This window comes from Lutra lutra, chromosome 6 (assembly GCF_902655055.1).
Source record: "Lutra lutra chromosome 6, mLutLut1.2, whole genome shotgun sequence".
NCBI classification, from domain to species: domain Eukaryota; kingdom Metazoa; phylum Chordata; class Mammalia; order Carnivora; family Mustelidae; genus Lutra; species Lutra lutra.
This window is the reverse complement of record NC_062283.1, coordinates 89506589-89530492: the sequence shown is the minus strand read 5'-3', so window position 1 is coordinate 89530492 and position 23904 is coordinate 89506589. Positions and strand designations below refer to the sequence as shown.

Sequence of the window (23904 nt, the reverse complement as noted above, 5' to 3'; positions counted from 1 at the left end):
ATCTCATTGTGGTTTTGATTTGCATTTCCTTAATGACTTCCCTTTTCCTTTCATCCTTCCTTCCTCTTTCTCTCTCTTTCCTTCCTCTCTCCCTCCCTTCTTTCCTTTTTGCCTTCCTTCCATTTCCATTTCCCTCCTTCCCTTCCTTCCTCTCCTTTCCCCTTTCCTTTCCTTTCCTTTCTCCCCTCTTCCTTTCCTTTTTCTTTGCTGAAAAGTCAACATTTTATATAACATATTGTGGCAATGCTGAATTCTGATTAATTTTTGAGTTGTTGTTGTTTTCCTAAATAAGGGGTTGGATTTATACTGTGAAATCTGTCTCTTCCCATGTGTGAGGAGCCAGTGTGTCTGGATCAGTTTCTTTGTTTTTAGGTCTTAGATTTACTATTTAACAATCCTCCCCATGTCTGAATAGGTTAGGGGTCAGCTGATGATTTGGGCAGAAATTGTTCTTAGACAACTTGAGCCTTTAAGGCTTCCATCCTCCTCAACCAATCCACATGTGTAGGTTGGGGAAAATATTCTAAGTTTAGACAGGTCTTGTTTTTTACTTTCTGATGGGATTTGTATGGTCTATAGTGCATATGCATATGTTTCATTCAGCCAGAGATGTGTGAGGAATTGAGCTAGTCTTTCTGTAAGTCTCTGGTTTCCAGGGACTCATGTTACATTTCTTATTCGATCACTGCTCACTATAACCTTAGGCTAGCAAAATTGCAGTTTCCCCTGTTCACTACTACTACTACTAGTACTACTCCTTCTTCTTTTTAAAGATTTTATTTATTTATTTGAGAGAGCAAGGGAGAGAGAGAGAGCGAGCACAAGCAGGGGGAGTGGCAGAAAGAGAAGGAGAAGCAGGTTCCCTGCTGAGAGAGCCTGATTCTGGGCTGGATCCCAGGACCCTGGGATCATGACCTGAGCCAAAGGCTTGACTGACTGAGCCACCCAGGCGTCCCTCTAAGTCTTCTTTAAACTAAATCTGTCCCTTATAGTGGAAAAGCTGCTGATTTTCTAAGTTAGCTTCACACTAGTCAAACTACTATACTAGCCAATAGCTTGAGAGTAAGGGTGATGGGGACAGTGTTTGGCAAGAGGTCACAAACTTCCATTGTTCTTAAGCAAAGTTCTGGCAAGAAGGATTTCTAAGCATAAATGCTGCTCAATTTGTTGTCTGCCCTTGGTCAATTTCCAGAAACCTGAAACCATTGATTTTGACAATTTTGTCTTGTTTTATACTTGATTTTTGTGAGGTAGCTTCATTAACTTTTTCATGCTGCCATAGCCCAAATCCCTCCAGTTCTAAATCTTTCTTTTCTTTTTTTTTTTTTAAGATTTTATTTATTTATTTGAAAGGGAGAGAGAGAGAGAATGAGAGAGAGAGCATGAGAGGAGAGAGGTCAGTGGGAGAAGCAGACTCCCTGTTGAGCAGGAAACCTGATATGGGACTCCATCCTGGGACTCCAGGATCATGACCTGAGCTGAAGGCAGTTGCTTAACTGACTGAGCCACCCAGGCACTCCCAGTTCTAAATCTTTCTGAACACACTGAAGCATAGTTATTTTAAAGTCTGTCTCTGATGACTCTGGATCCCTAAGCATGTGATTGTGTGTGTGTGTGTGTGTGTGTGTGTGTATCTATTTTTATTGTTTTTCTTTTTGTTGTCAATGACGTGTTATTTCCTAATGAGCCTGATTATTTTTGACTGAATGTAGACACTACATATGCAAATCAAGAAATAATTTGAATTCTTGGGATGACGTCATCTTCTGTCAGAGAGTTGTTTTGTGCTAGGGCAGAGGCCCTAGAACTTGCAAATCATCTAATCTCATGTTAGGGATTGGGATTATTTAAAGTTGGGGATTATTTCCTGGTATGATTAGTCTATTTAAGTTTCACTCTTCTTCCTAATATGTCCCTTTCTATTCATGGTTCTGTTCCAGGATGTCCGTAAGTTACCAGACTTGGTGGGCCCCAGATTCCAGTTTTGGTTAGTTCTCAATCTTGCAACCTCCTTTTCTGAAATTAGTGGATTCCCTTTTCAGGAAATGTCACCTCCAACACCAGGCACAGACTCTGGGTATTCTTCTTCTTCTAGACATTGGCCTCAGTTATTCATTGCCTTATGTTCCAATATCTAACAATGATTAAAAAAAAATTTTTTTTTATCCAACTTTTCCTGGTTGTTCCCTGTGGAAAGTTGATCTGACCTACTTAATTCACTATGATGGAAATCTTCCAACTTAGTCTTTAGGCATTAACTCACTTTTCATTTTGCTTTCTTTTGTTTCATTAAACTTACTTTACATTCCTATTTAATATTTTGCAGGAAGGATACCAACATTTCAACTCTTTTCAGTCCTGACTGTACCATCTGTTATTTCAGCAGCTTGCTCTGAGTATTGCCTTGTCTCCCTGTGTGTTTTGTAATATTTTGGAAATACTGTGAACTCACATATCTGGGAACTTTATTTGTGGGATTCTTTTATGGCCCAAGTTGAAATGAGTTCCTCTGGGGGAATTTCTGTTGCTTTTGTATCATGCCTGTATAAAGTTTTTCAGACTACAAAGGTGGTGTAATTTCATACGCTGACCTGCTAGAAGGGATAGCTTGTAAATTTAAATCCTGTAGAGTTTTTTTTTTTTCTTGTTTGTTTGTGTTTTAGTCTCTATTAAGAGCCAATGTTAGAGAGAGGCTGCTACTATCCACAGGAGGGTGGTATTGGGTTCATTTCGAATTCTACTTTGCCCTGAATGAACACCAGTCTTACACAGTTTGCCCTGAAGTTGATCTCCTATTCCTGTGGCCTCAAGGGTGTGCTAAGCAGACCTCTGCTTCACCCAATGGCAAATTCCCTCATGGCAAAGGCAGGCTTAGGACTCTACTTAGTGCTCTGGCTTCCCATGGTTACTTAGTTTTGGACACATTAGTACTCTTGCCTTTCTTGCCAGAAAGGGTCAATGCATTTACAAGGAATTTTTAAACCTTTATTCGACCTTTTTGGTAGGTTTCAGAGGCAGAGGACCTGTCTGTTCCTAGCCCACCATTATGATATGAAGTAAACAGTTTCCTTACTGTCTCCTGGCAGAGGTACTATAGTGATGAAAGAGTATGGGTTAGGTATATCGAAGTATGCACTAGTGCAGCTAGATTGCCTAGGTTCAAACCCTGGTTCCACTAATCATGAACCACGTATCATCAGCTAAATTGCTTGGCCCCCCTGTCACAGATTCCACAAAGGATTACTGGAAAGATGAAGCATGCAGAGACCATAGAGCAGGGCTGGCCAGGGTGCTCAGGAGGGGCCGGCTCTGATGCTGGCGATGCTGACTTCCACACGCCACTGACCTGGTCTTGGACGTCCTCATCACACAACTCCAGCTGCATGATACGCTCAAAAGGTCGGAAAAGTGCTTCATTAAAGTGAAAATGAGGCGGCTCATTCCAGTCAGTGAGAACCTCCGTCAGTATATCATGGATGAAGGAAACAGCCTTCCGAGACACGTGCCTTTCCTTATGGCAGGCGGCCTGCAAAATCCAGGGAGAGCAGAACACCATCAGGACTCTACGACGCAAGAAATTGGTCTCTCTAACTCCCAACCCACTTCGCTGTGGGGAGGTAGAAGCAGCAGCAATTCTGTTGACGTAAAAATAAATAAATGAAAATAAAAATAACTCCAAGGAATGAGTATAGATGAACAGCACACTAAAGTTAATTTTTTTTTAAAGATTTTATTTATTGATTTGACAGACAGAGATCACAGGCAGACAGAGAGGCAGGCAGAGAGAGAGGAAGGGAAGCAGGCTCCCCGCTGAGCAGAGAGCCCGATGCAGGGCTCGATCCCAGGACCCCGAGATCATGACCCGAGCTGAAGGCAGAGGGTCTAACCCACTGAGCCACCCAGGCACCCCTAAAGTTAAATTTTTAATAATTTAACTGAAGATCACACACAACTCTAGTTTCACCTTAATATTTTGGAAAAAAATGAGATTTTTCTAGTAATTTCCTTTTCATTTTTCTTCTTGTAACATGACAGTTTTCTTGGGTGGTAAAGAACACAAGGACTATAAATACACTGGAACCTAGTCTGGGAACTGCCTATGGTCTCATTTTAGCCATGTTCTGAATATGATCAGAGGTGTCACCTGTCCCTCAAGGAAGTGGGCCAGTTGCCCCCAGGATGGTCTAACTGGCTCATCTTTGTATGCATGCCCTTGTGGAACCCTCTCTCTCACTGACCTTGGGCTTGGATGTGTGATCTGCTTTGGACAAAGGAAAAATACCAAACACTGTATCAGTAGAGAGCTGGGAAGTAGCTCTGATTTGGGGTTTGCCCTCTCACTTTTCTTGGGAATCCTAAGAATACCACGTGAATGAGCCAGGGCTAGTCTGCTGAAGGGAGAAGCAACATGAGGAGAGGCCCCCATGTCCACCCTCCTAGTCAAGGCTGTCATGAACCAGCTGACGACAGGTGCACAAGTGAGGCAAGAAGAGCTCAGCCAAGCCTAGCTCAAGCCAGCTCAGATACCTGACCCACAGTATCAGGAGCTAAATAAATGGCTGTTGTTTTATGTGGCCAGATTTTGCGGGTGGTTGGTTGTTGTTTAACAGATAAGTCATAAACCCTGTTTTTCCATGACTAAGTTGTGATTTTCTATCCCTTTTCTTTACTAGAATGTTCTCAGTTTAGTGAATTAAGTTCCACAAAACACTTTATTTGGTGATGTAACTCTGCCAGATTAACACTGAAGAACTAATAAGAATTGTTATTACTGAAAAAGGAGGCAATAATTTTCCCACCAACTGAGAAGGAGCCAGTCATTATGTACTGAAATGCTTAGTTCATAGGATATAATTTAACGCATGCACTACTTTGTATGAGAGTGAAAGGGGTCCTAACATTAATTTTGTTGGGAAAACTAGGGCATATGGTTCACCTTCTTACAGGGTACTTCCCAGAGTACATTTAGCTCTCAGAAAAGAGAGACTGGCAGAACAAGAGGCATTTTCTTTATACATAATCATGTGTAAAAGTGAAACTCCTGGGGTCCCTGAGTGGCTTCGTGGGTTAAGCCTCTGCCTTGTGCTCAGGTCATGATCTCAGGGTCCTAGGATCAGGCCCCGCATTCGGCTCCCTGCTGAGCAGGGAGCCTGCTACCTCCTCTCTCTCTGCCTGCCTCTCTGCCAACTTGTGATCTCTGTCTGTCAAATCAATAAATAAAATCTTAAAAGAAACAAACAAAAAAAAATAAAAGTGAAACTCCAGCCTCAGGCTGAAAGTAAAGCATAAAGATCGGAAAGCCAGCTGTGGGAAGTACTTCACCAAGTCACGCGACTGTAAAGAAAGATTGGGGCAAAACCAGGGTGGGACTGCCCTTTGGGGTGATTCTCTAGATGCCCAGATGTCGTATGGAGACCTGTGATGTTTGTGCCTGGGTTGCGGGGGGGGGGGGGGGGGTTGGGAACCTTAGCCTTGCTCCGAGGCCACTACGCTCTTCAGCCCACCCCGCATGGCAAGTCCCATGAGGGCTCAGCTGCAGGGGCTCACCTCCACCAGGTGTGGGGCCACGAGGCTCCAGCAGCGCATCACGTGGAGCAGCGGCCGCGACTTGCTCCGCACGATCCTCAGCATGGCGTCCCCGAGGCGGAAGAGGTGGAGGGCGCTCTTCCGGTCTTGGGTCGATTTAACTTCTCCTAGAAGAAGGCAAGACCATAAAAGCCATAAAGCCCAAACACAGGGGTAGTTCGGCCTGTTCTCAAGCACAGAGAGGATGAAAATCAAAGGGGATGAAAAATACTCAGGGTGGTAGGATTAGTCAATGCGGGCCAACTGAGGGAGGAGAGGACCCATGGTTCAGGAGGGACGAGGGGGTTCACTCAGCACCTCTCCTATGGGCCGCCATATTCCCAGGGCCTGCCGGGACAAGCGTGAGCACTGTTTGTGGAGAAGGGGGAATGGCCTGGTGGTTAACTAGGATGGGTTGGGACTCAGACTGCCTGGGCTCAACTCCTGGCTGCACCATTTAGTAGCTAGGCTATGTTGGACCAGGACTTTCTCTCTCTAAGGCTACATTTCGTGTAAAAGTGGGGCTAACAGCACTTACCTCTTCAAGTTACTTGAAGGATTAAATATGGAGATCCTCACAAAGTGCCTATCACAGGGCTGGGCACATACTAAACACCCCCTGCCGTTAGCCATTAGCATTACTGCTGTCACTGTGTCATCCACTTTCCAACCCTTAATGGCACCCCTGAAGTGCTTACCAAGCAGGTCAGGCCCCTTTCTACTCAAGAACATGCTTGTTGAACCTGCTCTGTCTTGCTTCAGTGTAATCCTTACCTCCTCCGATCTTTTGCTACTGCTCTGCCCTGTCACCTTGGTCTTCTCCCTTTTCATCACTTTCTTCTTCCTCATGTCCTACTGCTTCTCCTACATTGCCTACAAAATGCTGATCATTATCTTGCTCTTGCAACCAGATTGCTCCTTTCTAATTAATATTGCCATAGCAGATAAACTTCAAAATGACCGTAATATTTTTACCAACTCACCTAAGAGAGTGTAGCTGGAAAAGATGGACACAGCATTTTAACTCCTATCTGATTCATCCCAAAGCAAATGCCTCCTCCTCCCAGCTGCCTCTTCCTAACCCTGCTCCTTGCTTTTTGGTAAGATGAGAGCTTGCTGATTTTTCAACCCCAAACACTTTGAAGGTGGCCCCCAAGTCTAGGGCTGCTCTGGAAGTTTGAGGGGTCTGGGAAGTTGGCGTTACAGAGCTAAGGTTTTAAAGTCTATTAAAAACTAGCAGGGAAAGGACTGTGCTTCTCAAATCAGAATCTGTAGTAAGGGTCAAAAGGTCAAATGCATGCACTTAGAACTTCAGATCCCTAAAGATGGGACCTCAGGAGGCTGTATGATCCAACTTGCCAGTACAGTGTGTCCCCAGCATGTAGCTCTGTGCCCGTGCCCAGAACCATCGGGACAGAGGCTCACTGTTTCGGCATGACAACCTTGGCTACTGATGGACCATTGCATCTGTGAGCAGCCTACCGCCCGTTTGGGACCCTTGGGCAGCTCATTACAACTGTGCTCCCTTCAAGGTACTCATCAGTGAAGACAGTGACATTGACCTATCGTTAGGGATGTGCCTCGACAGCAGTTTTTCTAAGAGTAGCAAGCAGCTTCTCCCCCTTCCACTCTTCTCTCCCCAAAGCCTCTTGTGGAATCAGGAGCTGCTTCTGCAAGCAGCTGAACTGAATGAAACAAGAGACATGGCTTGTGATACGGGGAAGGGGGTCCCACCCTCATGGGAACTACCTGCACCCTGAGTAGCCACATAATTTTCTCTATCTCAAGCACAAAACTTTGCAGAACCACCCGGCACAGTTCCAGTGGGAAGAGGGGCAGCACTGGCCACAGCAGCATTTCTCCCAGCATGCCTGAAAACTGATGACAAATCTGCACTAGACCTTAGCCAGGGTGACCATGCGTGATGAGAATGGGGATTCAAGTCTTCAGGTGGGCCTCTGCTTTCAGAGATCTGGGCTGCTTCCTCCTGATCTCATGGCATGGTTCTTCTGGGAAAGAATTACCTGGCATGGCCAGAGAGTAATCCACTGTATCTGTAACAGAATGGAAGAGCTGGGACTGGGACGCTTTCTTCAGCTGGTAGAGGAACCCCCCCAAAGCCATCAGGTTCAATTTGTCCGTGGCATCTTCGAAGAGCCTGGAGGAAAGAAACAGATTTTTTACTTGGGAACAATTCCACCAAGTCTTTGTGGTAGAGTGATGATGGTAATTTTGTTAACTGTGAGTAATGAAAATGTGTAAAACTGTAAAGAAATGTGCGTTATGCTTCTCTACCTATTATTAATGTGTGTAAGTCTGCTCAAACTAGGAGACTTTCATATAAAGGGCACAGACCATTAAAAAAGAAATCTTTGTTTCCGCATGGCGTAGCTCAGCCATGCTGGGCACTCATAAAACATTTGGCAAGAAGCTGAAACTTGGCAAAGCATCACCCCCTAAAACTGAGTAACTGGGAATGGAATCCTTAGAATTAGTTTTAGCTTCATACATGAGATAGAAAAACCCATTAAGTCAATCAAGTCTTTTGCTGGGCTACGATTGATGAGTCTAATGCTGGGTTTGGTCTTCAGAAGGATACAAAACCAAAGTACACCCAAACCTGTAAGCCCCCTGGGGGTGGGCCCAGTTTAATTACTGCCTCTGACTCATACACCCAGCACCCTGCACGCAGTGGGAGCTCAAGTAGCTACTAAAAGAACAAATATTCCCTAACATAATGAACTTCGCAGGTTCCTTCTGTTTTCTACTCTGCTGGGTGCAGACATTTCTAGCAGAAGGAGGAGGGGAACAGAGGTAGCAGGGCTTGGAGGAGATGCTGAGGCTCGCTGGAATTCAGAAGGCTGGCATCCGATGTGGGTTTCTATGGCCGGCCTTTCACTGCTCTTCAGTCATCTGCTACTTGCCCACCAAATCTGTGCTTACATCAGAAGGGCAAGCAGCCCCGTGGGCTGTCACATGCTGAGCAAGGGAGAGGGTCTCCAACAGGAATTGAATACAGAGTCCCTTTTGAAGAGGTTATATGAGATGTACAGGTTTTAAGATGGGAATTAGTAGGTTAAGCATTCACATATGATGGAAACAAAGACTTTTTCCTTGCTATTTTTGTAAATCCAGTTTTAATGTCATTTAGTGTCTGCGTCCTATTAACCATTTCTTTTCTCTCGTTGCTAGTAAAAGAAGAGCAATGAATATTATGCCCCGCTGGATGCTTGCATACTACTTTCCAGATACCAGCACACTTTCCCAGCCACCTTGTTGGATAAGCCGGGAAAAGAGAACACTGCACGGAGTCTCAGCGTAACTCTTTATGCAGACATGACCTTGTAGTTGATTAGTGTCAAAGCCAGGAAAGAACTCAGGTGTTCTGAGCCGCCGTGAGTGCTGTTTTGCTTTCCCACTCCCCGGCCTCGGGCTCCCTGTATAAACTTCACTGCCCTGGGGCTGGGGGGACAATGACCCAGTGTGGACAGTGCAGTGTGGTGGGATGACAAGTGACGTGATGACCAGCAGCAGGTTCAACATCAGGAGGTGATGCCACTTGGGGCTGGGGTTATTGAGTTTTTCCTTTCAACCTCAATATGGTTAAAGAATATATCACCCCCTTAGGTGTGAGACTATAGATAATAACTATCATAAGAATAATGGGTTTTTGGTGACACCTGGGTGGCTCAGTCAGTTAAGCATCTGCTTTCAGCTCGGGTTATGAGCCCAGCATCCTGGGATCCAGCCCTGAGTCAGCCTCCTTGCTCGGCACGGAGCCTGCTTCTCCCTCTGCCCGCCGGTACCCCCTGCTTCTGTTTTCTCTCTCTGTCAAATAAATAAATAAATAAATAAATAAAATCTTTTAAAAAATAATGGATTTTTATGATTTATCAAGCTCTGTCTTAAGTGCTTCAAATGTAGTAATTAATTTAACCTTATGACCGCCCTGAGAGAGGCTGACTTTATGGCCTTATTTGAGGTGAGGCAATCAGGGCCCTGGGGGGCGAACCTGCCCAAGATCCCAGAGTTTAAGTGCAGGGCACTAGCCCCAGGGAACCCACCTCCGGGTCTCTGCTCTTAATCAACAGACAGCAGTTCATTTTAAGTGTGGGGCCTGATGGGAGACAGAGGTATGTTTGAAAAAAATGAAAAAAGAGGCTTAAATGAATGGCCAACACATCTAGTTGTCCTGGGAGTGATTTGAGAGGAGAGACATGGGTGTGGTGTTGCCCACTGGTGCTCTGCAGGGAACACTCCTCTGAGGTATGAAGACCCCGGGGCACTCTTACCTGTCCGCCTGGGTGGACAGCGTGAGCACGGCCTTGGCGGCACTGCTCCCAGTCATGAGGCTGCCCCCGCGGAAGTCAGAGGCCCGGCCTCGGCTGCCTTCCCTGACCAGCTCTTGGATGGAGAGAGGCTGGATGACGGGGGCTGCGCTCAGGGAGCTCTCTGGCTCTAGGCTCTGCTCCGGGGCCGAGCCCTCACACTCTGGGTCGCCGAGGAGTCCGGAGCCCCCTGACGCCTTCTGGGGCTGGCTGATGGTCAGAGGCGGCTGAGAGGTGCCGTCGCTGAAATGCGTGTGCTCCAGCGTGCCTACGTACTCACAGACCCTAGACAGAGGCGCGGACAGACAGATGTTAGGTCGCGTAGCTCAGCAGGCCAGCTCTGTAAATCCCACAGTGAGAGAAAGAAACCCCACCCAGCTTTGCCGTCCCCACTCTCCCCAATTTCCTTTCTTCTCTTGTCAGAGCAACCTCTCACTCTCCATATTATTTTTCTTTTTTTGAGTTGGACCAGATGACTTGGAAGTGGGGTAAGGATTCCTCAGACAGCCTTCCGTGCTGGGAGGAAAGGTGGGTAACAGAAGCCCTGTTCGTCCAGTTCCATCCCGTCCAGTTACTGGCTTATTTGGACTTGGGCTACCTGAGGGAGTTTTCCCAGGGGGCCCTCTCTGCTTCTCTCTAGTGCTCTGATGAGGACTTGGGAAGCCCTTCTTTAGGATCCCAGCCGGAGTGTGCATGTGCCTGGCAGGCCCGCCGGACACACTGGGCCCACTCTCAAGGGCTCTGCCCAGCCATGTCCCGACTGGCCTCAACAGCATCTAGTGCTCGTGCTGGGGTCGCGCCCTGATCGTGGCAAACCCAGAGAAGCATCACAATGTAGGGGATAGCTGCCAACTTCCAAACTGTTCGTGCCCAACAGACCCTGGGGCTAAGATGGTTCACAAGAGGCCCGGTAACCCAGAGAAGTCCAGTGACTGATAAAGATCATCCCGGATAATCCACTTTGTGTTCTATGCTCAGGCAATTTTTTGATTCCCTATAAAATGCTCTGGTGCAATTTAAGTCATTTTCTTTTTCCTATTTTGCCTGTGAGTGCAATGAAGGGCAGTAGGACACCAGCTCCCACGCTGAAACCCATTTGTTCCAGGCTGATTCATACTGGCTCTTTCACATGTTCCCCGCAAGACGGGGTTTGCAATCCTTGAACGACCTGCATGCTTCTCTCTTTGAAACCCAACACTTAGAACTGTATTTGCTTTGAGGGCATCAAACTGAACCCAGATTTGGCTGGGGCTCTGGGTGAGGTCTAGGTGCCTGGATCCTGCCCTTGTCTGCCCCACTGCTGCTCTTCCAGACTGGAGCTCAGTGCAAGGCATCAAGGCGTGCACTGAGGAAGCAGTGAGGAGACAGCCTGGCCGGTCCCCTGCCCCATGCCGGCACCATGGACACTGCTTCTCTGTCCCAGATCAGCCCAAAGCCAATGCCTGCAAGACATGCTTTTTGTCTTAGTCTCATGAGGACTGTGGAGAGATCATTGCTGCTTCTGCCTTACTGTAACTGATCGGGGTTGGGGGATCATCATGCACCTGAACACGTGGGGCCAGCAGTCCGGATTGTGGCTTCCCATCTCCAGGCCTACACTGAGGATGGCATCCATGCACAGGACGTGGGCGGTATGCAGCCAGACCCCCTGCAGCTTCCCGATCTGCTCCAGTTTCTGCTCTACCTTCAGTTTCACTATGCCGGAAAGACATTCATTAATGTAATGGTCCAAGACAAGGCCAGAGAAGGATAAGAGAGAAGGGATAAAAAGGAGAGAATGGGTTGCCATGCAAGAGCAAAAGGGAAACAGCAGATGTCACTTGATGGCACTGGCAGCCAGGTCCTCAATAGCACATCCCTGTGGTTCAGTGTCCAAGCTACACAGCCCTCAGCCCCTCGGATGCTGGTGAGCCCAGTTTGGCAGCCTCACAAGGTGGATGGGGTTCTTTACCCCAGCTAAAGCTGTTTGCACCCGAACCCTTCCCCACCCATGTGCTACACTGATAAGACAAAATTCCTTGTAATCTGTGAGTTCTCTGAGGTTTATTTAACATCACAGGTTCATGGTGATGATCATCTAAAATATATGTATACATATATATGCTCTGAGCCCATGATCATCAGATCATTTCATTTCCTGAGTTTACGTTTATATTTGTGATCTTCAAATAACACTTTTTAAATTGTAGATAACTAATGAGAAAGGATGCAGAGGGTAACTTAATATGTCAATTATGCAAAATGCCAAGGCAAGGCCCAATGTCAACATCCTCCATGAATAAAGGTATCAACTCATTGGAATATGGGTCCAGTGGGATATGTGAAGGATAGTCTGGAGTCTAGAAACACAGCACACTCACTTCAGAGGAGTCAAACCATATTCCTGCTGTGAGAGGCAAACTGAGTTTTAGCCAAGTGTTTTTGTCATATGGCTGTGATACTGATTTTATTTATTTGTATATAACTAGGACATCAATTCTGGTTTTATAATTTTTTAAGAACTTTAAATGTAAGGATTTTTATGTAATTTATGGTTGTGCATATCAAGTATATATACTAATCATCCACTTCATTGGCTAACCGATTTTCACAAGTTAAAAATCAACTCTTTCAGGAGTTCACAAAGCTCAGGTTTTTCTCTTACAAGAACAAAGTTTTCCTGAAGCCTCTCTTGGGGATTTCCTCCATTTGATTTCCCTCTTCAGAAAACTGGCTGTTCTGCTTTTCCCTGCTAGGACCTGATGAGTCTTCAGATGGGTACTCTGTGCAGTGCCAAAGCATGTGGCCAGATGAGGACAGAAGAACGAACAGCTCGGCTAGGCAGGCCTCTGGTGTCCCACAGGACTCCTGTGAGCAGCCATGAGCACTTTCCTAGTCAGCAAGGGCCAGGATGTCTCTTATCTCTAAAGGGATCTACAGAGGCGCTCTGCAGGGTCAGCCGTGTCAAAGAGAGCCACACCTGGAATCTGGACGGATCCAGACGGGGACTTCGCGACTGGCAGCAAACATAGGCTGTGCATGCCTCAGGGATCGGGGACAGGGATCTGCTCATATGTACAGGTGTGTGCAGATGGCACAGAAGGCGCCAGGTGGATTCTGGCCCTTCAGCGGTTACCTTGGGCTATGGCGTCACTGGGTTCTTGGACTTCCTTTTCCTCTTTTTCTTCCTGGACACAGGAGGCAGCTGCCATCTGGGCAAGGGCTGAGGCGCAGTTAGCCGCAACTCCTACAGAGACAACAAACGATCGCAGCTCACTGAGTCTCTTCTCCAACCACTTACCAACAGGGCCCTTCCAGAAGACTTGGAAGGCCAAGTCTAGGCCATGCCCCAAGCACTCCTCAGGGATGCCCCTCAGGTCACGCATCAGGGGACGTCACTCCCTCTGGTACCTAGAGCACAGCTCAGCCGCGCCGCTTTCCGCAGCCCATCGAGGCTCATGCAGATGGCATCACGCTCCTTTTGGTTCTGCTCCTTGACGCCTTCAGCTCCCAGAATGAAGGCCAACCCTTTGGAGCTTCCTGCCATCCGGCCAGTCAGCGGGGTTGATAAAGTATCGATGAGGTTCTTCCAGCAGCCCACCAGAATGTAGCGAGCAAATGCCACACCTGGAATGTGAAAGGGCGGAGGCATCACTTTCCAGAGGCAGAAACAACCTGGCAGGGAGCGGCACGGGATCTCCTGACCATCCAAATAGCAAGCCTGAATTGTGAGGCATTCTGCTACCGGAAATATAATTTAATGGCTATTGGATTGCATTTTACATTAAACATTTGTGTGTTTATAAATAATGAATGTTGCGTCATCAGCAAGACGTTGCAAAGTTACTTCCATCAGGCACACTTTTTCTGACAGGATAAGACGTTAATTCATTTACATCAGCACACAAAGCTGCCACTTAATGCTTTAACTGCTGGTAACATACGTGACACATGCATATTCATAAACTCAAGACCCAAGTCATTACCTGCCACTGTGGAGTCATCAATTCTCCTGCCCTGGGTGAAAGGGGACTCGGTAGAAGCTGAGGCCATCAGCTGGCCCCCAATCGCACTGCTCTCTAAGCCATCGATGTCTGTCAAGGAAAAAGACAGGGTTTTCCCTGATTAAGAACACTCCAGTCAAAAACAAATGGCCACCGCAATATTCATTTCTTCCCAAACAAAGATCCATTGGCTCTATTATGTAGCAAGAAAATAATAATCTTTTATCAGAATATTAAAATTTTTGTTTAATCTCATAGTCCAGTTTTCTTTCATTGCTAGAACATTCTTGTTAGGCTGTTGTATATTTTTTACTTTTAAAAAAGGAAGATAAACTCTGCTATGTCTGTTGTGGAAAACCTATTGATTTAGAATACTTAGATGTCTGAATACTCCTTTTATCCAGAACAGTGACATTATTGCCAAGTTTTATACATGCAGGTTGCCCCAACCTGGATTTCTCTTTCAGAGTTTCCTCATAAGAATAAAGAAAAGAAGAATAGTATCTCTTTGGTCAGATAATCACATAATCTGATTCCAAAATACAACAATCACTTGATAATAATACCTTACAGTTTATGAAGTGTTTTCACATTTAGATTTTTCTGTCACTCTAAGTAAGTAAGCAGGATAGGTAGTATTTTTCCCATTTCACCAAAAAAAGAAATAAATATTCAAAGTAGGTAAGCTACCCAAGGCCATGGGGCCAGTAAATGAAGGAATCAGACTTAGTATTCACGTCTTCGGATTCCCATCTGGGCCTCTTTCCATGACATCATATACTCCATCCAGCTCAATACAGGAATCTTAACTCTCCTTCATTTGAATTTTTGTTAAAACACTCATTTCTGGAATTATTTCAATGAAACACTTCTTAATATATTGGCAAGAAGAAACTGGCCTGGGACTGAGAAGCCTTAGCTCTGAATTAAGTAGCCTTGTAGCCATGGGCTAATCTGCACCCTCTGGGCCCCAAATGTCTCAGTGGAAAGGAGGGAACTGCTAGAGAAGTGATGGAATTGGGGCATAAGTACTTGAATGCAGCTAACATAGCTGAATACCAGCCGGGGAGAGCATGGGAAAAGAGGGTAGCTGAAGTTTATTCCTTGACCTTAGAACTTGACCCTCACCAACAGGATGAGCCTTCGAAATTATTTTATTATATCTTTGATTCTTATAGTAAGTCCAAGAAGACTAGAGACTTTTGGCAACACATCTCTTTGAAAGTTGCAAAGACAGCAGATCTTAAAAGTTCTGACCACAAGAAAAGAAAATTGTAACTATGTAAGGGGATTGACATTAACTAAACTTACCATGCTGATCATTTTGCAATAACACCACACACACACACACACACACACACACATGATATGTATCATCAAATCATGCTGTATACCCCAAACTAAAAAATGTTTTATGTCAATTACGCTCTCAACAAAAGTGGGGAACTGAAGCAGGGAGAAACCTCAATGGCTACTGAAGTGGGAGCAGGCCTGTTTCAATGACATTAATTTGACTTATAGTCAAATGGTCTTATGGCATTCACCGAAAATTGCCGTTTCTGGAAGTTATGAGGTTTCCTGTATGCTAGGTAAAGTACTGCTGGATTCAAGTAATACAAAGCTTATCTAAGCACTAAAATTCCGGTACTACAGAACACCTTTCCATGACATCAGGAATGGACTGTTTGTATAACATTGATAATAAGATTGCTGCTGTTGCTTTTCCCTGCATGTGACAAAAAGATCAGATGGAAGTTTCCAAGCTCCACGTTAATTGCTGCTCAAATTCATTTGCCATTTCATACCTGGAATTTGCCACAAAGAATCACAGAATTTTATTTTGCAGAATTGTATGGAAAAACCTATGTTTTTATATCGTTTTGTGTCTAGAACTCTCCCATGGAGGTAGCGACTGAGCTTACAGTTCCGTGACAAAGAGGTGGCTGATACACAGGAATGTGTGATGCATGTGGCTACTGTGAATGGCCTGTTATTTCTTCATTTTTATAACTACTGAATGGCTCCCTTTGTTAAGGTTCAGGTAAGAGAGTCACAGAGATTCATTTTGGCAGAAACTGTGGTCTTTGAAAATTAAAGCTGACATGTTTAGGATCATTACCCAAATCCCAAGGCACCTTAAGCTCTGGGAAGTACCTTAAATCCCTATTGGAGGGATTTTATTTATTTATTTATTTATTTATTTATTTTTATTTTTATTTTTTTTAAAGATTTTATTTATTTATTTGACAGAGAGAGATCACAAGCAGGCAGAGAGGCAGGTAGAGAGAGAGGAGGAAGCAGGCTCCCTGCCGAGCAAAGAGCCCGATGTGGGGCTCGATCCCAGGACCCTGAGATCATGACCTGAGCCGAAGGCAGCGGCTTAACCCACTGAGCTACCTAGGTGCCCCTATTGGAGGGATTTTACAAGGAAAGATGGAAACCGCACACTACTTATAGGATGCCTGAATAAATGTCTCACACATTTATGAAGTCCTAGATTTCAGATGGATATGAAAGCTATCATGATTAGTCAAACACAAATTAGTCACCTGTCCAGGGATCCTGATCCCTACAGTTAGGGACCTTGCCCTTGCTTCTCCCAGTTGCATCCTAGTTCTAGAACCAAGACTCCAAATGCCAGCCAATGATCAAGGCTCCGTCTGCTGTGGACAGACCACACTATGTGTCTTGACTCCCTGCCTGATTCCTAAAGAACACCTCAGCCTAAATCCCTCTTTGTTGGGTTTTATCTGTCAGTGGTCTACTCTGCTACCCTTGTAAGAGCCCCCCACAAACTGGCCGCAGGTAACATAACATTGCCTTTGGACATTGGATTTTGCCTCCTCCCTGGACTGTCCTGCCCCAGCCCGGTTGGGATCCTGCCCATGTGGCCTGCCTGGTGCAGAGCCATGCTGAGCTGGGTGTGGACACGTGACATGATAGAGGCAGGGGAGGTATCTGGCATAGGGCTGTGCCCTACATACCCTGTCACCTGGGGCCATGAGATGATAACTTGGATCAGAAACCAGTCTGGGAACTCAGCTCAAACAGAAGACGAGCCTGGATATAATATATGAAGCCTACTGATGGCCAAGGTCTTGAGCACTCCCTGGTCTATGTGACACCGTAGCTAAGCTGTGAGAAACCATGAATGACTGCTTTCTCACACACACACACACACACACACACACACTCTCAAAAAACAAAAACCCCTGCTTTGTGACCACACCCCATAGAGCTCTCTATGCTCTCATGTAAAATTTCTAATAAACTGGATTTTACAAACTCTGGACACTGAAAACAAAGATGCTGGGTAACCTCTTGGTATTATTTCAAATTCTTGTATAGTCAGGAAGGGAACAGAAGCCAAGTTTAAGATCAAGCATTTTACATTTCTGGCAAATTCGGGAGCATTAAATGATATGGGGTTATCTATTAGCACATGGGAGTTTCCAGGAATAATTCTGGGCTCTAAGCCCAGAAAGTACTTCATATCCCTAGAGAGGCCCATCGTTTTACTCTGACAGACACAGGTGCTAAGTAGTCCTTATCTAATGGGGCACAGTGAGTCCCCCAGTGTCCCATGTGAGAAACAGAACATTCCTATGAGATGAATTCATGACACTTCCCTGGAACTGTTACCAGTTGCTGGGGAGGCTCTGTGGGTGCTGTTTCGAGGCTGGCTTCTCTGAAAGGGGCTTTGGAGTGTCTGTCCCCCCTCCACACCAAGAGTCTCGGAGCTGTGTGAGGAGCCACTGACCGGTCAGCATGGTGATGAGGGGCAGGCTGTTGTCCTCCGGGCTGCCCCAGTAGCCGGCTTCTCCAAGCATGTTTCTGTCGAGCACCTGATGGTAGAGCTCCTCAATCCAGGCCTGGGAGAAAACCATCAGCACCCCGCTGGTCTGGACCTGCTTCATGAACTCTTTCTATGGAGAGGATCACATGACAAGGTGACCAGATAGGATCCCTCACAAATGAACACGCTTCCCTGCTGCCGCTTCCCTTCAGGCATCCCCTACCTGAGTCAAGGCTTCTAGAAAAAATAAAACCTTTATTGATTGGGGGCAGGTGGGGGTGTGGTTAAGGGAAGGGGAAACCAAGACGGGGAAGTTCTAAACTTCATGAAGTTCCTTTTACTTACAGTATCTTTTTAAGAAACCCCGTAGAAGGATTAGGAACGCTGCCTCTCATCTCTCCCATCTTTGATGTGTGGGGCGACTAGAGACGGTGCAGAAATATGAACAGAGCAGCTCCATCTCACTGCCCCAAGAGCAGCAGAGATGGAAAGTGTTCCCTGAAAAAGCCTATGCGGCTCAAGAACTACTGGATTTATACCCGTTACCCCTGCGGATTTATAGTTTATGCAGCAAACAAATGCAGCTCGACGGACGGAGGCTCACAAGCTGACATGAAGGCGGAGACGACCACTGGACGATCAGCTTGCACGAGGTGCTCTATTTCTGACCAGTGGGAAGTGTGGTTGTGGGTTATGAGTAGATCTGAGTACATTCTGGAAGACCATGAAGAGTGTTGGTAAAGGAGGTCTTGATTTTCAGAGAAGGGGCCCATTCCTTGCCCATCTTCTGATGTTTGAACGGTCCGTTCTGATCACCTGTTTTGGACTGCAGCTCACACATGTGTGTGTAACAGTGCCACTGGGGGGACATTCCTGGGCTGCTGGCAGGCAGCCAATTCTAGGCACTTGGGTTCTTGCTTCTCTGGAGCAAGGTGGGTAGCCGTGTGGCCCATTGCACTCTGCAAACCGCCTTGCATCCCCCTCGGCCCATCACAGCCCCCCACCCGCATTGCCCATGCCACGCTAGTGGGGAAGAGAGCACACCATGCCACTCCTCCCAGGACACTGGTGCTCGGCTCTCCAGCCACCTGTCCTCAGAGGGTTGGCACAGAGGCATCAGGCTCACCATCATGCCTGGCGCCAGGGCGGGCCGCTTCCGGTAGTAGTCGCCGTGGGAGAGTTTCAGGTTGAGCAGCAGAGCACAGTGTGCGGCCGTGTACAGGCTGTCCGCATTCATCAGCATCTGCAGGCTGAGGCTGCCGGTCCCATCGAACCCGGGGGAGTGCATCATGCCTGTGGGGCAGAGTGCAGACACCACTGGGGCTACAGACAAGGCGCCCGGCAAGGCTGGCTTATGGAGAGCCCTGACCTAATCCTTGTGACGGGAACATGCATCCTGTAGGACACTTAAGACAGCTACAGAAAGCAAGGAGCATTGTGAAGTTTCCATATATGCCCTGGCCTGCTGGGGACGGGGATGTACTCTGGAGTGAAGCGACTTGCGCAAGTTTGGATGAGCTACTCACCAGCTACTTTGGTAAAATCACTCAGACCCTCCAAGTCTCAGCCTCAACTGGTCCATCTCCTGCTCAAAGTCTCCAATGACTTCCCATCACAACAAAATAAAACCTGGACTTCCTCTCCTCTCTGTTTCTCACGCCCCAGGGCCACCAGGACCTGTGCTGCTCCTTAGACCACACCAAGACTGGGCCTGCCTCAGGACCTTTGCATTTGTTCTTGCCATTCCCCAGAATGATCTCTCAAGATCTCTGGAGGAGGTACTCCCTTCTTTCAGGTTTCTGCTCAAACATCAGCTTTACAGAGGCCTTCCCTTCCAGTTCCATCTCAGACAGCATCCCACTGCTCCCACCACTGCTGTGCTATTCTTCCTTCTCACCTTTGTTTTGCATTGTTTTCATTGCCTTGATGTCATTTATGCCACCCTGCATTGTACTAACATCTATTTATTGCCTGCTGTCACTACTATTATCTACTATTATGTAAGATCTATGAGAGGGCAGGACTTTATTAGTTTTGTTCACTACAGAGGCCCCAGTGCCTAGAAAAGTGCCTGGCATATAGAAGATCCTTAAGAAACATTGCTGGGGGGAGGGAGACAGTGGTTGGGTTATGGACATTGGGGAAGGTATGTGCTATGGTGAATACTGTGAAGTGTGTAAACCTGTCACTTCACAGACCTGTACCTCTGGGGCTAATAATAGATTATATTTTAATAAAAAAATTAAAAAATTTAAAAAAATGTGCTAAGAATGAACGAACATGTTTGTTATGAGAACTGGATGTAATAACACAGGTAAGATGCTTAGTGCAGTAACCCATTAGTACATACTTTAAAAAAAGTAATAGTGTTCCTCAATAAACAAAGCAAAATTCCCATATGACCCAGTAATTATGCTCTTTGGGTGTACAGTATGCCCCAAAGAATTAAAAGCAGGGATTTGAACAGATCCTTGTATACCAATTTCACTGCATCGTTATTCACAACTGCCAAACTATGGAGACGATTGGACTGTCCATCAGAGAGGAATGGATCGACAGAGTACAGTACACACATACCACGGAGTTCGGATCCATGCTTCACCATGGATGAACCCTGCAAACATGCTGAGTAAAATGAACCAGGCACAAAATGATGTCAATTGTATGATCCACGCAGAGGAGGCTCAGGCAAGAAGAGCCAAATGTACAGAGACATTATGAGTAGATGAGAAGTCACCAGGGGCTGGCGGAGAATCCTTTCTCTTTGGGATGATAAATAAAATTTCTGAAAGTCAGGATGACGGTAATACAACGTTGTAGATGTAGGGAGTACCATTGAATTGCACATGTAAAAATGGGAAAAGTGGAAATTTTTAAGTTTTATATATTTTTTATCCCAATTAAAATAAATAATGTAATACATCAAAACTACTGAACTGCACACTCTAAATGGGTGAATTGTATGGTATGCGAATTATATCTCAATAAATTTTATTTCAGTAACGCTCTTAAATGAGGAAACAGAGTTTTAAAAATATATGTAAAGGAATAGCTGCTGGTTCTTCCCTCATTATTTTTTCTAAACATCATTTTATGCTTAAAAGTTTTTCATTTTGAAGGGCTCCATGTGTTTTATACAAATTAACTGAAAGAAACAAAGAAACAACTCTATGTCATAGATGGGCTTTAAAGATGGGCTTGTTTGGCCAGAGAGGATTAGTGCCTTGTTCAAACTTCAGAGAATGTGGGGGACAAACATTTCTCAGGTTGGGTTCTCTTCATCTGGTCCCACATCAGCCTCAGTGCTCCTCTTGGTCCTACATACCCTCTGAGGCTTGGTTTAGAAATGTGGCCTAAACAGACCATCCGAAATAATATGCATGCAAACGACACATGTCTATATGATCTTCGTATGCTTAAAATTATCCTGTGATCAAAAAGGTACCTCTTTGGGGCACCTGCTTTCCTCTCTCTCTTGGCCTGCCTCTCTGCCTACTTGTGATCTCTCTCTCAGTCAAATAAATAAATAAAATCTTTAAAAAAAAGATACTTCTTCTATAAAATGCAAGAGTTTTCAACACTAACAGTCAAATATATTGGAAATACAAATTTGTAACTGGAATTGTTACTTATATGCTTATATCCCTGTGGATTTCTTTCTTTTTTTTTTTTTTTAAAGATAGATTTATTTATTTATTTATTTATTTGACAGACAGAGGTCACAAGTAGGCACAGAGGCAGGCAGAGACAGAGAGAAAGAGGGAAGCAGGCTCCCTGCTGAGCAGAGAGCCCGATGCGGGGCTCAATTCCAGGACCCTGGGATCATGACCTGAGCCGAAGGCAGAGGCTTTAACCCACTGAGCCACCCAGGCACCCCTCTCTGTGGATTTCTTAATGAATATGCTAACAAGAGGACATGGGCCAGAAGAAGCTTTGAAGCTGAAAAATCTTCAAGACTTTTGTTAAATTTGAAAACGGCATAAATATCCCTTAGTGGGCATTAAGTATATAGCTTATTCCCATAAAACCACTTTACTCAGTCAAATGTTAGGCATCTCCCCGGCTTTCCTTTAAGAACTTTGCAGCTGTTATAAGAAATATTTTGTTGAGGGAACTTTGTGATCATAGGTGGAGGTGCATTTATAAAAGGAAGGTTGAGAGTGAGATTTAAAAATGTCATCCTTAGGGTACCTGGGTGACTCAGCCGGTTAGGCAGCTGACTCTTGGTTTCTGCTCAGGTCACGAACTTGGTGTCCTGGGATTGGGCCTGTGTTGGCTTCACACTTAGTGGGGAGTGTGCTTGAGGATTCTGTCTCTCCCTCTCCCTTTGCCTCTATCGCCTGCATACAAGCGCTTTCTCTAAAGTAAATGAATAAACCTTAAAAAAAAATGATATCCTTGATCAGGACATGGGCAATGTGTTTCTTCCGTGATGGCCCAGAGGAATACTCCATACTCTTAAGGTCCTGGTGGGGTTAGTTCTAGTCTCCGGAGGAGATAAAGGACACATGATGGGTCTCCTTCTAGGGTAAACAGAAAGCAGATCTCAGCATTGTTGGTATTTAACTATCCGGGATCATAGATGAAAGGAATATTTGAATCTGTGAATTAGGAAAACGGCATTTGCAAATGGCTTTGATTTCAGGCTTCAGAAATAATTTCTTTTAACGTTTTAAAACCAACCAATATTTACCTTGGATATGGTTTGGAAAACCAAGCACATACTCAGATGCTGAAAGGGAAGAAGGCAGCTGATGTGTCTGCTGACACAGAGACCCAAATCACTAGCAGAGGTGTGACAATGTTCTAGAAGGGCTAGTGCATATGCGGAGTTCTGAAATGATTTGTCAGGCCTGTTAGGAGCAATCTGTTGGTACTGACCTCTCTCTCTGTAAGCAGGCTAATTTCTTACATTACAAGGAGATGGCAAATTTGAGAATAAAACAAAAGGATGTATAGTCTATCAACTTAAGGAAGACACTCATTTTCTTGCCATACCAGATAGAGTTCACTGGTGATGTTAATAATGGAAATAACAAAATAGCTACAATGTATTAAGTGCTTTCAATTTTTAGAACCAATCTCTTCTTATGCTTTATTTCATTTGACATATAAAGTCTATATTGATTGCCTTCCTTTATTTTCCCAGTAAGGAGAGTGCCTCAGAAATATTAAAGTAATTTGCCTAAAGTTATATAGCTAGAAATTGCAAAGGTATTTTGGGCCCAAACTCCAGGCTTTTTGCACAATGCCATGCTGTACTTGTTTCTAATGTTGTTAAAAGATTGTACTCTATCATGTCCCTCTCAAACAGATACTCTTATTTTAAATTCATCCTCTGATTGGGTTCATGGAAGTGTTATAAATTTGGAATGACAAACTATAGGAGATCTGACCTTTAACGCATTTTGGCTACTTGTTTTTTCCAGTTTTCTGTAACTAAAGTTCATTCTCTCCCTCTATAATTAAGATGTTCTTTACTGTCAGGAACAGAAGGCTGGGTCACTTGCTTGATTGCCTACCAGTAAAAGACTGGATACAAAATTAGCATAAGTGACCTTGAAACATCTCCTCCATTCCTTAGATAATTTTTTTTTCAAATAAACATTACTTATGTCACTTAAGAGTACTAAAATATATAAGTAAGAGTAACTGGTCCCTGCTTCTCCCAAGCCCCAATGATACCCATCCCAGCATACTTAGTTCCTTGTATGTATTGTGTGGAAATATAATTACAAATGAGATCATACTACATACACTGTACCAAGACTTGGTGTTTTCTTAGCAATACATGTTAGATATCTCTTTTTATTTTTTTTATTTTTTTATTTTTTATTTTTTTAGAGAGAGAGAGGTGTGTGAGTGATGGGAAGAACAGGGAGGGAGAAGGAATCTTAAGCAGGCTCCATTCTCTGTGCAGAGCCTGACGCAGGGCTCGATCTCATGACCCTGAGATCATGAGATGAGCCGAAATCAAGAGTCAAATGCTTAACTGACTGACCCACCCAGTTGCAGGTACCCTTAGATATCTCTTGATACTAGCACTGAAGGATCTATCTCATTCTTTTCAAATAACTATGCATATACCACTGCATGGTTGGAGTATGATTTATTTAACTAATGCTCTCTTGGTAGACATTTATGTAGTCTCAATTATGACAAAAAGCTGAAATGATGAAATGATGAAAAGCTGAAATGCCTTTTAACACTTATGCAAGGGTATCTGTGGGAT

The 23904-nt window shown here is 45.0% G+C and overlaps 1 protein-coding gene across 3 annotated transcripts in view; it reads right to left on the bottom strand.

Annotated features, from left to right (window-relative positions):
- The window catches only part of ARFGEF3 (ARFGEF family member 3), a 180873-nt gene that overhangs the window by 44117 nt on the left and 112852 nt on the right, over positions 1-23904 (bottom strand). For all 3 annotated transcript variants that reach the window (XM_047733626.1, XM_047733627.1, XM_047733628.1), the window contains 10 exons: positions 18799-18965; positions 17637-17802; positions 13859-13966; positions 13284-13499; positions 13009-13119; positions 11438-11588; positions 9858-10178; positions 7590-7723; positions 5548-5693; positions 3347-3526 (listed from right to left, as the gene is read on the bottom strand). In XM_047733626.1, coding sequence (XP_047589582.1) covers positions 3347-3526; positions 5548-5693; positions 7590-7723; positions 9858-10178; positions 11438-11588; positions 13009-13119; positions 13284-13499; positions 13859-13966; positions 17637-17802; positions 18799-18965 — 1700 coding nt within the window. The remainder of the gene's footprint in view (positions 1-3346; positions 3527-5547; positions 5694-7589; positions 7724-9857; positions 10179-11437; positions 11589-13008; positions 13120-13283; positions 13500-13858; positions 13967-17636; positions 17803-18798; positions 18966-23904) is intronic.